The 16,780-nt window shown below is 41.4% G+C and overlaps 1 protein-coding gene across 4 annotated transcripts in view; it reads right to left on the reverse strand.

Moving 5' to 3' along the window:
- AUTS2 (activator of transcription and developmental regulator AUTS2) overlaps nt 1-14,329 on the reverse strand; it is a 142,183-nt gene extending 127,854 nt beyond the window's left edge. For 2 of the 4 annotated variants that reach the window (XM_069757428.1, XM_069757426.1), the window contains exons 1-2: nt 13,688-14,326; nt 8,787-8,835 (exon numbers count right to left, since the gene is read on the reverse strand). In XM_069757428.1, the coding sequence (XP_069613529.1) occupies nt 8,787-8,835; nt 13,688-13,704 (66 nt within the window). In that variant the 5' untranslated portion in view covers nt 13,705-14,326. Of the gene's footprint in view, nt 1-8,786; nt 8,836-13,687 lie in introns of all 4 variants that reach the window. The other 2 variants (XM_069757425.1, XM_069757427.1) reach the window with 2 other exon arrangements.
- Nucleotides 14,330-16,780: the final 2,451 nt, after the last annotated feature.

Here is a 16,780-nt window from a genome sequence, read left to right on the forward strand (position 1 = left end):
TGAATAGAGTATAATTAAAGAGCATTGTCGGGCTGTCAGTCACTATAATGTGTATGTGTACTGTATGTCTAATACTGTACTTGCAGTTAATGCTTTGAAAAGCATCCAATCCAATTGTTTTAAACCTGTGAACCTTGACAAATGTCTTGGAAATCGTATTCATGCCCTATACGATTGTTGTTGCATATTACCATGTCTTAAGCATCATCTAATGTTGTAACCAAGATGCCGAATATTCAGATACGCTCCCCCCCGATAACGGCCAGCCTAAGCTCAATAGGCAAGTCACTCGTGAACGTTCCTCTGGAGCTTGTTTCCAAGGAGACGGTGCCCTCGGAGAATAAGTAACCTTAGCTGTACCAGCCCCCTATTCTCTTTTGACAAGATGTTGACTGCTAGAGAATGCCACATCCCCTGGGATTAATAGCTTACTTAGAGTTGAAAATAGTGGTGCCAAACAAGTCCTCCATAACTGGCATCCACTTCAACATAAAACAAGAATGACAATTAATGGATTTACAAAGCTTATGGAAATTCTGTCTGAAGCTGCCCGCTTGTCTCCGAGTTGAAACAACTGATCATGTTTGTTTTAATCTTAGATTTCTGTGCCAATATGTTACTAAACCATGAAACAAATATACTTCCTCACACTCAACATAACGACACATAATCTATGAGAGGATAAAGCAAGAAGATAAGAGGAAATCTGATACAGTCACTTAATTCTCACCCTTGAGTTTCATCCAATAACATCAAAAGATTATAATAAATGTTACATGTGATTAATAGCCACTAATAGAAATTTGCCTATGGTCTAAATTTTTGTAGGTAGTAGTCAAATTGTTTCTCACCTGTCCTGGTACAGGAGCCAGGTCTTCCTTTAGGACTAAGTCTACTTGTGCAAGTTCACGCCGTGCTACTTTAGGGTTCCAGCATCCACTTTTGACCTCATTACCCAAGGCCTTTTAAGGCCTACTCAGACACCTATATGTGCTATAAAAAATTGGAGTCCGGCTCAACAGGACTGGATTTTCCTTTTCTTTTTCAAAAGAAAATATAGTGCATACAAAAGAAAAATTTATATGGTCGACATGACCCAGTCGACACGTTTCGACTACACTAAGCAGTTTTACTGTACTCATGACTCATGCACTAAGCAGTCATGAGTAAGACTGCTTAGTGCTGTCGAAACGCGTCGACTAGACCATGTAAATCTTCGTATGCACTATATTTTCTATTGAAAAATAAAAGAAAAGGAAAATCCAGTCCTATTGGGCCGGACTCCAATTTTTTCTATATTCCTTGATGTGAGGCCAGGGTGAGGCCGGTGTCGGTTCCAGGTGGATGAGCATAGAGCAACTGAGTGAGCTGGAACCAAGTTTTTATAAACGTATATGTGCTGACTGAGTATTTCATAAGCATAGCATTCAGTTACCCCATGTAATTCAGGAGTTTACCTCACCATCTACTTCACTGAGCTGGCTAATCAGCTATTAGGCAAAATCTTGCTTGTTTGTCAAATATCTGCACTTGCTTTCAAACTCAGATATTCAGATAGCCATTTGTCTGCTCTGCAAATACTGCACATGCTGGTACCACACAAATCTGCTACAAGTACGGGTATGTAATATTCTCTGCAAGCTAGTGTCCAGTTTGACTGTTCATCACTGCTGTCCTTTGGGTAACCACTTGCCTACTCATTGCATAATTCTTTCCAATTTACCATTTGTCATCTGCAAGTCTTGGCTTGACTATTCCTCCTCAGTTCCTGAGTACATCTTCTGCAAGTCTTGGCTTGACTATTCCTCCTCAGTTGCTGAGTACATCTACACTCCTGGTTCTGTGTCTTCTGGTGTTTCCTGCTCTGGTTGTCTGCCTGCCCTCCTGTATACTCCACTGTTCTGTTTCCCATGCTATCTGGCTCCATTGTGGGATCACCTTTGGTCTATCTTGCTCATGGATTAGAGAATCCATCTCTCTTAATGCTGATATGATTACAGTATAAGTGAGGCTACTGGGTAGGCGCGATGTCTCAGATCGCAATGTGGATGACGTGTCCTCATCAAGACAGGAGGACGCGATCAGGAGCAGAGAGGAGGGACAGATGCCGCAGTGGGGATACCCATGTGTCCAAACCACCCGTATTTACATACAGTGTGGGAGCATATCAAATGGTGTTTTTTGGGGGAGTTGGGAGCAGATAGGCACGTTTGTGGGATGAAGCACAAGAGCAGATAAAGGTGGTGCCATTTATTCTTAGGCCCAAAAACTAGTGACAGGTCCCCTTTAAAATTATGTCATTTAACTACATATATATGATAAATCAAAGTAAAAACATGACTAATTTAATGATCACAGGTCAAAGTGTCTGTGATACTGCTGGTGAGATGTGGGAGACAAAAGAGAATAATATTTTTAATAGGCTCTTCAAGAAATCCAAATATGTGCACTTCTTGCAACCATTCAATTAATATATGCACTTAAAACCATTCTTCTTCCAAAAGAGCACTTGAGAACATTTGGTTTGCTCTCCAGCTTGCTATCTTTTAAGTTAAAGTTTGCACTAGTCATTTAAACAGCTCACTCAGGACTTTATCCAACACACCTTCTACAAACAGATATTGTGTAGCACTCACTCATCAGCTGATACATGTGCGTGAGAGGCTGCATGTATTCCCAGGGACGGCAGCAAGATAAGCAGTCGGAAAAACTTCAATGTTATACTTCTCCATTAAAAAATAAATTACGAAAAGAAAGGACCTGACTATGAAACGTGACCGCTGGTTCCTAAAATGTTAGCATAGCAATACGACATATTCAAAATAAATGCACCAAAAATGTTCTATAATTCCGACTATAATCACTTTAAATTCTGCTCCTTCTTTTTAATATCCTCATGCATTTCTTACTTTTATAGATGACTAAACATCCAAGGTCAGTCCATGACATATGGTGTGGTCCAGCTTTAGCAGTTAATTCAATGCAAATGCATACTGAAATTTAGCAGCAAATGTATCACTGATGTACAGACTCCAGCACATACTGCAGGTTGCTAACACTCTCGCCCGCTGACCTACAGGGCAAGAGGGTATGCTATAAGAGGGACTGGAATAGTCTGGCATGAGAATCTAACACCTTGTCATGTCACCATCCCTATCTGACCTAACCCTGTCCTATTATGCTTGGACCTACTCTTGAAAGGACAATGTTGTACTTATCAAATGGCAAATACAATTACCCTTCATTAAGCTGACAACTTTAGCAGCAAAATATATTTGTCTAGGATAGTGGAGGGAAAAAAAAGGAGGACAGAAGTCTTGTGTAAACAGCCGAACAATAAGGCTTTATCTTATCTCAAGAAGGGATTGCTGCTTGTCTGTAACTGTGTGCTTTACTGCCAAAATAAAATAAATTGAATCAGCTCACACATGATAGCATGTTCTTTTCCTAAGTCATACTAATTGCTTGGCTAATTGATGTTTGTTGAACTTTCTCCATTTCATTGAGTGATTAGGTACAAAGCTAACAGTTGACATCTGTAGGCGCTTAACTGGCGTCTGTAATTACTGTTAATGTTAAATAATTGTTAGTTAATTGGAATGGTAACTGGCTGAATGGAATCCAGATTGTGAAGCAACAAAAAGAAAATCTATTTAAATAAACATACATCTTCCGCAAAAACATTTTACTATGGTTCTGAAATACTGCCGTCAACCATGATATCGACGATCTATCACCAAGGATCCTGATTAATATAGTTCATCTTTCTCTAGTTCCAAGCAGCTTTGTGGATCCAGTGCAAGATTAACGGCCCCATGCACATTAGATAAAGGATCATTTCATCCAAAATGAACGATCGTCGACTGCTTTGGCTGAACGGTAGCTTGTTTCGACCGATACCCACACTTTGAACATTTGTCATATTTCAAAAACTCAATCGAACATATTAGATTTTATTAGATACGCACTGGCTGCAACATTGGCTGAAAACATGCAACACGGCTGACGTAGTCTCCCATGATTTCTTTTCTGCCTTTCGTTGACCAATCAACAAATATTTAACATAGTAACATAGTAACATAGTTAGTAAGGCCGAAAAAAGACATTTGTCCATCCAGTTCAGCCTATATTCCATCATAATAAATCCCCAGATCTACGTCCTTCTACAGAACCTAATAATTGTATGATACAATATTGTTCTGCTCCAGGAAGACATCCAGGCCTCTCTTGAACCCCTTGACTGAGTTCGCCATCACCACCTCCTCAGGCAAGCAATTCCAGATTCTCACTGCCCTAACAGTAAAGAATCCTCTTCTATGTTGGTGGAAAAACCTTCTCTCCTCCAGACGCAAAGAATGCCCCCTTGTGCCCGTCACCTTCCTTGGTATAAACAGATCCTCAGCGAGATATTTGTATTGTCCCCTTATATACTTATACATGGTTATTAGATCGCCCCTCAGTCGTCTTTTTTCTAGACTAAATAATCCTAATTTCGCTAATCTATCTGGGTATTGTAGTTCTCCCATCCCCTTTATTAATTTTGTTGCCCTCCTTTGTACTCTCTCTAGTTCCATTATATCCTTCCTGAGCACCGGTGCCCAAAACTGGACACAGTACTCCATGTGCGGTCTAACTAGGGATTTGTACAGAGGCAGTATAATACTCTCATCATGTGTATCCAGACCTCTTTTAATGCACCCCATGATCCTGTTTGCCTTGGCAGCTGCTGCCTGGCACTGGCTGCTCCAGGTAAGTTTATTATTAACTAGGATCCCCAAGTCCTTCTCCCTGTCAGATTTACCCAGTGGTTTCCCATTCAGTGTGTAATGGTGATATTGATGCCTTCTTCCCATGTGTATAACCTTACATTTATCATTGTTAAACCTCATCTGCCACCTTTCAGCCCAAGTTTCCAACTTATCCAGATCCATCTGTAGCAGAATACTATCTTCTCTTGTATTAACTGCTTTACATAGTTTTGTATCATCTGCAAATATCGATATTTTACTGTGTAAACCTTCTACCAGATCATTAATGAATATGTTGAAGAGAACAGGTCCCAATACTGACCCCTGCGGTACCCCACTGGTCACAGCGACCCAGTTAGAGACTATACCATTTATAACCACCCTCTGCTTTCTATCACTAAGCCAGTTACTAACCCATTTACACACATTTTCCCCCAGACCAAGCATTCTCATTTTGTGTACCAACCTCTTGTGCGGCACGGTATCAAACGCTTAGTCTTATGTGTATGATGTCCTTCAAAAGTATCATAAATATTACACTTCAGTTGGCGGAACCCACTTACTACTTGAATGGTTGATGATCTAATGTGTATGACAAAATGGTGGAGAAAGGATTAAGCATGTTGGATCTTGCATTAAGGGAAGGTAGGCCGTCATTAAAGCACCACTCCATTGATTTTTTTTATTGCTGAGCTGGAGTGGTGCTATTCGTCTAAGTTCCCAGCCCCTACTCTCATCCTAAGCAGCCACCATCTTCATCATTTATCACCGCAGCTTTGGTCGGTCTCCAATAGTTTGTGACCTACCGGATCGCTCCAGTGTTTGCTGCTGTGAATCAGAGGTCACTTTTCAATGCAAGTCTGTGAGAGCCTCCTTCTGGCTCTCATAAATATGCATTGAGGGCTTGGGACTGTTACTTCCGGCCAGTCAGAAGTTGTGGTCACAAGATGACAGCACAGTACCGGAGTGGCGCCAGGAAGAGCTGTAGAAGGCAGATGGTGAGTATAATATTAGGTGCAGGGATCATGTGTTAGGCAAAGTTCATATTAGCGTTTTGGGGCTTTGTAGAGGGCTGGGTATGTCCTCCGCTAAGCCCTGCCTACTTCCGCATGCGTCCTGCGTACCTATCTTTAACATTGGGTATGCAGGACATGCGGATGTATGTGGATGTATGCTGATGCATTGTTTTGACGTGCCCACAGACCGCACGGGAACGCAACTACCCACCCATTGACAATATCAATGTTTAATTAAAAAAAATAATAATAAAAACGGAATGCATTTTCAACTCATGATCTTTGTCAACTACCACTGCCAATGGTGGAGAAGGGTTATCTCATCATTATCTAACAATTTCAATCCTGCTTACAAGTCACAATTAACTATTCATAACTGCAGAAACAGTCCCTTTCCTCTATAATTGAGCTAATTTGCATACGATTTCCCAGGGATCATCGCCTGTAAGACATTTTGCAAGGAGCATTGGTAGCCCCTTGAGACTTGTGGTTTGAAAGCTCTTCCAACTACTAAAAACTACCAATTCTCATCATACACAAAACAGACATGGCGTCAAACACAAATGTCATTCTGTGACAGCATGACCATTCACGTTACAATAACAGACCCTGCACATCAGAAACCTTGTTCTTTACAACTGCGCAATCACTTGTCTCCAGAAACCCAGATATAAAGAATTCCTACACGAAGAACAGACACGTAACCTTTTACTATTTTTTCTCCAACCCGTGCAACATTATTCAGAATATACATTCAATTGTTCACCATCTATGTTGTTAGTAATATAAATAATAAAAGCTTACAAAATGCGATATATTTTCATATAGAATTCACCTGATCTGATCCTGGATTAAGCTTACTGATCAATGTAAAATGGAAATTATATCTGGTATTTAAGAAAAAAAAAATCTTATTTTATTCTGCTGTTTGCAACAAACATTTTTCGGTATAACAAAAACATAAGATTTTACAAAATATGCACCCTAGATACCAGTGCACAAGTTACGTTAGCCATACACAATATATTTTATTAATCACTAATCAAATATTTATTTATAACAATCAAACAAAAAAAAAGAAAACATCGACAGCTAACTTCTAAAATCTACCAATCTGTACATCAATGTTTCAATTCACATTCATCAATTGAGCCAAGTAAGTACCACGCAATAAACCAATTATTAAAATCTAATCACCAATTAATTAAATGCAATGATTCTTTCATTGCTCCTAGTATTAAAAGACACTGTCACCGTGGATGTTTACACCACATGGATTGTTCTACACAAGGAGAAGAAGTTGAGAAATGCTGATACAGCAATTATGTAGTCTACAGATTCGCTGGGATTAAAGAGAGTTAAACTGCTAATCTAGGAAATCTCATTAATCATACATAATGTATTGTCCTAATTGGATATCGATGTCTAAATCCCATTTACAAACCTTGTACAATCAAGACTGCTGTGTGAATTGGGGCTTTTAAGAATACAGATATGGTTCAGAGAGGAGAAAATTGACCTTCCTTTCAGCGTTTCTTTGCTCTTGGCAAGTAACACTACATAATGCGTAAAGGAGCACTGACTTTTAAACACAGGCGAACCTGTTTTGTTTAAGAGTTGAAACATGATGTTCGTCAAACTGACAGCTTCTTGACAGCCTTGTCAGCCACCTATCCACCCAACTGCTAAACATACAGCGGCCAAAGCGGTACTAGACTCGCACACATACACCGCAGAGGTCTTGCACCTGTTTTGCTCTTATTGACATCGGCCAAGAACAGAAGATCTTTCAAGTTGTGTTATACTTGACGTTTAGAGAACTAATCCCCCCAAAAAACAACAAAGGGCCTCCCCTTAAGCCTTTTTACTCTAACCCTGCAAAAAAAAAAAAAAAAATACCAGTCGGTCTAGTTTTCTCAGCACCTGGGTTATGTATTGAGCCCTAGCTTGATTCAGAGTACCAGCATGAATTAGCATATGGCAAGAAGGGGGGAATCCAGCAGGGAGAAGAATGGGTCCATTTTGATGGAAATAGAGGCCAAAAGAATAATCTACCATCCACTAAAAAGCCTATTTGTGTATGGATTCCCAAGCAAAGCCTGGAAGAGCTGATGTTGATTTTAGACTACACAAAGAGGCTGTAATCCTTTCAAGGGAACTAAATCACAACAGAAGAAAGTCTCGCTGTCAAGGATGCTTATTCAAAACCAAATAGATGCCACAAATCAGACCCTGTAAGTAAACACAAGCAAAAATATGGGAAATGTGGTGGAAAGAAGAAAGAACAGAGGGCAAAGGAACAAGGGATCTTCTTCATCAATCATGCCTCATTCTTGGTGAAGTGGGCTCTTCACCCCAGAAACAAACTACCAGGTAGGAATGTAGATTGACTGGGCCACCTCCTTTTCGACCGGCCTGGTGCTCACAAGTCTACATTTACTAATCAATCAGAGCTGTAATTGTACTGAAATCAACCATATTGCATTCTGCAATTATTATAGAAGATGACCCTGATATTCTTTACATGGTGATCACTTCCCAGCAGTGAATAGACTGGGAAACGCTAAAACTGCCCCATGGTTACAATGTCATCTATGGTGGAAACTACATCGAAATCCATAGGCATAGATCTTTTCACTATCGCATTCTTCGGAGAGTTTGTTCATTACGCCGTAATTTGCCGCTTACTATAATGCAGCCGATTCTGTAGGGAAAATTAGATTCCTGGGATTGATCATCCTCCCAAATTCCAATCCAAAGGTTTTGGACCCAACTCCCATCAATTAACAATAATATCAGATTAGTGGGAACATATTACATGAAGTGCAATCCTTCCACCATGATCTGTTTTTTTAATAAAAACGACTCCTTGTACAACATGCTTTATGGTTAAGATTTCCGCATTAATACCCTACAAAATAGGAATACGTCATCTTCGCAATTAATACTTATTCCAGCTCTGACGTATTTTAATAGTAACTGAGGATAAGGAATATGTGTAATGATAAAAAATTAGACTTACCATTATTTGGGACGGCACTGAAGAATTTTTCAGAACTGGCATCTGAAACCTGAAATATAAAATAGAATTGGTCTCTGACATATCACAGCCTTTGTAATATTATCAACAGTCAACACTGTGCAGATTATTGAGACTTAACACTATATATATGTGTGTGCGTGTATATATATATATATATATATATATATATATATATATATGTGTATGTTTATGTATATGTATACGCACACATAAATACATAAATATGTATATATATTTTATATATATATATACAGTATATATATATATATATATATATATATATATATATATATATAATATCTTACACAAAGATATACATAGATGTGGTGGAACAGTGAGGGTATGAAAAATATGAAGTTGCAATAGCAGACACGTTTCCACTAGATGGTGGTATTTAGCTACATATTTCATAAAGCATTTTTTTTTTTTTACCTAGGCCAAATGATGTTGTTTCCAGTCTCATGCACTTTCTTGATTTGCTGTGTTACCAAAAGTGATACAGCTCAAGTAGTGCAGTGGTGTTGTGGTTTCATAGTCACATTATTTTTAATCACTCTGTCTCTAGGCTCAGCACATTCTTGATACACTGGGATGTTTCTTAACCTACAGTGGTTATGCCAGTTGCCAGTTACTAGTGAGCATGAGTCTGATCTTATAAATACATTTATACTAGCAAACCGTGTATACCCATTTCTAGAAGCATAAGACAAGATACTGCAAGTGATACATGACATGCGAATACTGGCAAGTGTATATACTGTATATAGTATGTATAGATATAGATAATACACTCTAGTATATATATATATATATATATATATATATATATATATATATTTAGGATGCTTAAAATGTGTTTTATTTTATGTTATCTATAGAATTCATTTGGCAGTCCTGTATCTTAAGATAACAGATGTTTTTAGAAAATAATAACTTTTTGTTGGGAAAGTAAAAGAGTGAGCGATTGATAATACACTAGACAAGTCTTTTATACGACATCTGTTTACAGGCCATTTATTAGGAATACATCCATATAAAATGTCCCTTGTGTTTGCGGGTTTGATATTTGCTAATTTATGTGTATCAATGAAGCAAACAGAGGTTTGAAAAAAAACATTGATCTTTAGAAGACGAAATATGTTGCAAAAAAGATCCTTTCACAACTGCAAATGATGGCCGACATCATCAGCGGTATTGACTTGCTCTGATCTCCCGAAGGTCAAAGGTCAATGACCTGACCACAAACAGTGCAGCCCAACAAGGTGCTGAAAGCCATGTGCACAGTCCTGCCGGCCAAGATGAGCCTGGACCCAAGGAAGAAGAGCAAGAGAGGAAGAATTCTTACATATGGATACTACACAAATGAAGCCCTAAAATGCAGCAGATATATTGTAACCAGAATATTCGGAACAACATTTTTTTCTGATTCCACAATCAATAGACTCTATATCACCTATGAAGGTGCCTATACAAAGAACCACTATGCAGCCATACAGAATTTTCAAGATGATTTAATAAATAGCTTCCAAAGGGGCCAAGCAAATATTTGAGGTGGTCAATTTGTCTACATAGATTTCTTGCCAAGATTAGCACAGTTTTACGTTGTTTGCTAATAAAAAAAAATAAAAAAGTCACATTCACATTGATACAAACTAAGTATTCATAATAGCAAGACTGGATACATAATGCTGTTATTTTATGATAAGTGACAGCATCATGGAAATACACAAGATACTGAACTCATTCTACGTACTGCATAGCTGGGATGTCTGTAATAATCCAGCTCGCATAAATAAATCAGAGTAATAATAAAAAAAAATAGAAAGATAAAAGCCAACATACATGCATAGCAAGATGGATAGATAGATAGATAGATATGGGATAGATAGATAGATAGATAGATAGATAGATAGATAGATAGATAGATAGATAGATAGATAGATTTAGGTCGAGGATTTAAAAAAAAAGTCATATCGGGAAAGTGTATAACTCACCCAGAAAACCCTTCTTTTAAATTATTGGTTTATTTATTTATCCTGGTCATTATTAAATACAAAATAAACTTGAAACAGAATTGACCATTTACATTTTTCTTGAGAAAAAGAAAAACACAAGACACAAAGGGACCTAAATTAGCGCACGTTCTTAACGAGCTATGAAATGCCAATATTATTTAATTTTTTTAGTTTCATTTATGGTTAATTATATGCTACAGGCGCCACTTACAGAATTCATAGAGAAAAAAAAATATTACCTTGCATTCCTATCAATTAAAAATATGGACCGTATTTGTTTTTTTTTACATGACCCATGTTGAAATATTACGCCATATATTCATTCAAAATGTCGCTTAAACCATTTCATTTATTCTATCCAGCGACACAAAATTGGCCATTCTATATCCACCATCGGCGATAATCTTTAGCTCTTGAAATGCATATTTTCGTTCTGCTATGTCACAACTAATATTTTAAAGACAACCAACAAAAATGGGGAAAAAAAAAATGTTCTTGGATATTTTAATTTTTATCCACATTGAGCTCTCGTCTCGCAATCTCCAGCCCATGCAAATCACGGTTGTTGAACTGATTGTGACTATTCTTCTGCTGTCAGATGATATTAATGACGGCATTGACAATCTCAAATTCGTACAGCCAAAATGAGACTTCATAACACAATCAGGGAATAGGGTAACCTCATTTTATTCACTATTGTTCCTCCAGAACTTTTCATCACGGCCGTAATAAGGAGTTTTCAGCGGGAAAAAAAAAAAGATGATCATTTTAACTGTGACAAATAATGAATGGAAAGCGCTTTCTGCGTTATCCTTTATAACTCGCTACATAAACACATCAACGCAGAGATGGCTTGTATACTCGTATATTACTCGTATATCACCACACTGTTCCCTGTCCTGATAGCTGGCAGGTACATAATATCAAACACCGATTATATATATATATATGTATATATATATATATTGCTACAAAATATATAAAAATGTATATTTACTTGAGTGTGCATGGTATTACAGATGCGGATCTTCATAGTTTGGAAGTCCAGTGCAATGTCAATCATTATGATGTCATCAAATTACAGCAATTAATTTTCTTTGTTAGGTAACGGTGTACAATAAGCTGGCAGTTTTAGGATAAAGCATACCAATAGTGCCCACAGAGTCGGGCTGCCATATATACAGATATGTTGCATTTCACAGTATAGTAAAAGCCTGGTCTCCCATGGCATTGTCAGGGGAAGGAGAGGGCTTGTCCTGGCATAAATAGCTGGCTCAGGGCAGGGGAGTGGGAGATGCTATGGAGGGCAGTCAGGGATACCGGGGGCAGCTGCCTGGCTCCTTAGCTACAGTCTACCTTCCCTGCCCAGTTGGGACCTAGATCAAAGCAATCTTTCCAACATATTGTATTCCGGGAAGTAGGCTACAATGAAAATACACAAAAAGACGTGGCAAGGAAAGACTGAAATAACATACAGAAGTAAAGAATGAGCTAAATACATAGTAATAAAAAAAGACAATCCATATTGTAACCACTTGGCCAAGAAGCCACATCTGGAGCTGGTGCTGGCACCATTGTTCCATGGCGAGGATCATTTCTGTCCACTGTTTTGTGCATGTAGAAATGTTTGCACCCACCCTCGGATACATAAATAGGCTGACTCCATGCTTTCTTCCCTGGCCAGCTCCCAGGATAATGGACTGTCACTTACTCTCACATTCCAGTCGCTAGTTACCCCTGCTGCTACCCTGTAAGCCCAGTGGTGCCATGCCAAGGTGGAGCAACCAATCCCAGGATCATGGACTGTCACTTATTCTTCCAGCCCAGGCACTAGCTGCCCTGTAGTTTCAGTGGTGTCATGCCAAGGTGGTGCCACCAGCCCCAGGATCATTGATTAGTTGCCCAAGCAGCCCTGTAAGCCCACTGGTGCCGTGCCAAGGTGGAGCAACCAGCCCCAGGATAATGAACTAGTTGCCCCAGCAGTCCTGTAAGCCCACTGGTGCCATGCCAAGGTGGAGCCACCAGTCTCAGGATAATGAACTAGTTGCCCCCGCAGCCCTGTAAGCCCACTGGTGCCATGCCAAGGTGGAGCCACCAGTCCCAGGATAATGAACTAGTTGCCCCAGCAGTCCTGTAAGCCCACTGGTGCCATGCCAAGGTGGAGCCACCAGTCTCAGGATAATGAACTAGTTGCCCCCGCAGCCCTGTAAGCCCACTGGTGCCATGCCAAGGTGGAGCCACCAGTCCCAGGATAATGAACTAGTTGCCCCAGCAGTCCTGTAAGCCCACTGGTGCCATGCCAAGGTGGAGCCACCAGTCCCAGGATAATGAACTAGTTGCCCCTGCTGCCCTGTAAGCCCACTGGTGCCATGCCAAGGTGGAGCCACCAGTCCCAGGATAATGAACTAGTTGCCCCTGCTGCCCTGTAAGGCCACTGGTGCCGTGCCAAGGTGGAGCAACCAGCCCCAGGATCATGGACTAGTTGCCCCTGCTGCCCAGTGGTGCCATGCCATGGTGATACCACCAGCCCCAGGATGATGGACTAGTGCCCCTGCTGCCCAGTGGTGCCATGCCAAGGTGCTACCACCAGCCCCAGGATGATGGACTAGTGCCCCAGCAGTCCTGTGGGCTCAGTGGTGCCATGCCAAGGTGCTACCACCAGCCCCAGGATGATGGACTAGTGCCTAGCAGTCCTGTGGGCTCAGTGGTGCCATGCCAAGGTGCTACCACCAGCCCCAGGATGATGGACTAGTGCCCCAGCAGTCCTGTGGGCTCAGTGGTGCCACCAGCCCCATCCTGAGGTAAACAATAACAAGCCAACATGACACTGACAGGCTGCACAAAGTGTATGGAGCTAGCTGGTACCTGGAGAGGGCTCGCATCCACACACTTGGCTCCAGACTTCAGACTCGCTCTCCACACCAACAATGCACGAGTTCACCCTGGCAGTAATAATCCACGGGAGCAGGATCCCTCGCAGCCATTGAAGATATATCCAGACATCCAGGGCAGGAGGCGGCGCCGCGTGTACACAAGAGCCGGGTATATGGATGGACAGATCCCGGGTGCTGCCGGCACCGCGCGTCCAAGGGTTAATGCTACACAGAGGAGAATCACAGCAGCTGCAGGACAAAGGAAGCAGCCATGTGCCCGCCAGCTCCGGCTCCCCTCAGCAGACAGCAGCAGCAGCAGCCTCCCCGCCCTCCCGCCCGCTGCTCCTCCTCCACCGCTGAGCCCTCACAATCCCGGGACACCCCCTGTGAGGGAGCGCAGCTCCGCCGGCGACACCACCGCGGCACTAGGTGACCTCCATCCGGACAGATCCTTCCCGGGCACAGATCCCATCAGACAGACGCGTAATCCTCCAGTCAGTCAGTGCAGGGAAGAAGCCGGGCTGGAAGGTGGCGGTCCTCCTCCTCCTCTGGAAGCCCTGAGTGGGCTCTGCTCACTGGCACACAGACCCTCGCCCAGCTGCAGCACTCACACTGGGCTCTTTCTCTGTGTGCTGAGTACAAGTGCTTATTCATAGCCTGCATTCCAGGGCTGGGGACATCCCACCGGCAGGCTCTGCCCCTCCTCCATCAACCTGACAGTCACCAGCCACCTTCCCTTCTCCCTGCTGTGTGACCCGCCGTACTGCTGCAGAACCTCACATCCGTGGCTATAGGGTTAATAAAGGAGTGGAGCTGTGCCCCTAGATGACATCCATGTCTATAGGGTTAATAAAGGAGTGGAGCTGTGCCCCTAGATGACATCCGTGTCTATAGGGTTAATAAAGGAGTGGAGCTGTGCCCCTAGATGACATCCATGTCTATAGGGTTAATAAAGGAGTAGAGCTGTGCCCCTAGAAGACATCCCACATCCATGTCTATAGGGTTAATAAAGGAGTAGAGCTGTGCCCCTAGAAGACGTCCCACATCCATGTCTATAGGGTTAATAAAGGAGTAGAGCTGTGCCCCTAGGAGACGTCCCACGTCCATGTCTATAGGGTTAATAAAGGAGTAGAGCTGTGCCCCTAGAAGACGTCCCACATCCATGTCTATAGGGTTAATAAAGGAGTAGAGCTGTGCCCCTAGGAGACGTCCCACGTCCGTGGCTATAGGGTTAATAAAGGAGTAGAGCTGTGCCCCTAGAAGACATCCCACATCCATGTCTATAGGGTTAATAAAGGAGTAGAGCTGTGCCCCTAGAAGACATCCCACATCCATGTCTATAGGGTTAATAAAGGAGTAGAGCTGTGCCCCTAGAAGACGTCCCACATCCATGTCTATAGGGTTAATAAAGGAGTAGAGCTGTGCCCCTAGGAGACGTCCCACGTCCGTGGCTATAGGGTTAATAAAGGAGTAGAGCTGTGCCCCTAGATGACATCCATGTCTATAGGGTTAATAAAGGAGTAGAGCTGTGCCCCTAGAAGATGTCCCACATCCATGTCTATAGGGTTAATAAAGGAGTAGAGCTGTGCCCCTAGAAGACATCCCACGTCCATGTCTATAGGGTTAATATATTAGTTGTGCCCCTAGAAGACATCCCTCGTCCATGTCCATAGGGTTAATATAATATATTAGTTGTGCCCCTAGAAGACATCCCACGTCCATGTCTATAGGGTTAATATATTAGTTGTGCCCCTAGAAGACATCCCTCGTCCATGTCCATAGGGTTAATATAATATATTAGTTGTGCCCCTAGAAGACATCCCTCGTCCATGTCCATAGGGTTAATATAATATATTAGTTGTGCCCCTAGAAGACATCCCTCGTCCATGTCCATAGGGTTAATATAATATATTAGTTGTGCCTCTAGATGACATCCCACATCCATGTCTATAGGGTTAATATATTAGTTGTGCCCCTAGAAGACATCCCTCGTCCATGTCCATAGGGTCAATGTAGTAATATAGTTGAGCCCCTCGCAGACATCCCACCCCACGATCATAGGGCCACCATAACAGTACAGTTATGCCCCTATTACCAGGGTGGGCTGTTCCTTGTTACATAGGGATAGTAGTGGAATGAATTCCTCATCCTTACAGTGTTTTGGGCTGATTTGCGTCAGCCAGAGACCCTCATTTAGAAATCCGCAGCCATAGAGTTGATGCTCACCTCCTGGACAATGAATAGGGGGTGCGGATTTCAATTCTCCATCACTAACTCCTTTGAAGCTACAAACTCTGGTGATAATAGAGTTAAAAATCCAAAGCCCTGTAAGACTGGGAAAAGCATGTGTTGGGGGGGGGATGTGCGGATGAAAAATGCCACTTTAACCCTTTCCTTTGCAGAACCCCCAGGGAACGCTTTGCCATCACTTAGCCGGCTAGGCAAGCAAACTCAATCACATGAAGAAGAAATGAAATGTCTCATCATCGACATAAGACTGTGGGATCGAAGCATGAGGTTAATGATTCGCAGCAAGGGGGGGGAGAGAGAGAATTTTAATTTGCCATTTTTATTCCCGTTGGTAAAGACGGTGTTAAAATTCATCACAGCCCTGTGGACTTCTGGCTCCTGTCCTCATTAGAATATTCTTGTAACCATTTCCTTTCCTGTATAGAAAGTTTCCAGGGATCTGTCTCTCCTACAGTGACGATTTGCGGAAAATCTACATTCCGGAGAATCCAGATTCACTCTCAGTCATCCGTATATTTCCACCATTTCTATATAGTCAGTAAACTATTGGTCTAAGACATAGATATGGACTCTATCTATTGTCGATAAAATAGAAGAAAACATATGCTATAAATGGGACCTCCATATATATACATATCCATACAATATATATATATAGAGTACAATATATATACAATACAATATATAGAGAATTATTATTTTTTATATATATACATATGTATGTAAATAGATGTGTACGTATATTATATATATATATATATTTTAGCCGTATGGAATAGCTACTGTATTTGAAAGAATTTCAATAAAAGCAATGCACACAGCATGTAATACAGCA

This window comes from Ranitomeya imitator, chromosome 3 (genome assembly GCF_032444005.1).
Source record: "Ranitomeya imitator isolate aRanImi1 chromosome 3, aRanImi1.pri, whole genome shotgun sequence".
NCBI classification, from domain to species: Eukaryota; Metazoa; Chordata; class Amphibia; order Anura; family Dendrobatidae; genus Ranitomeya; species Ranitomeya imitator.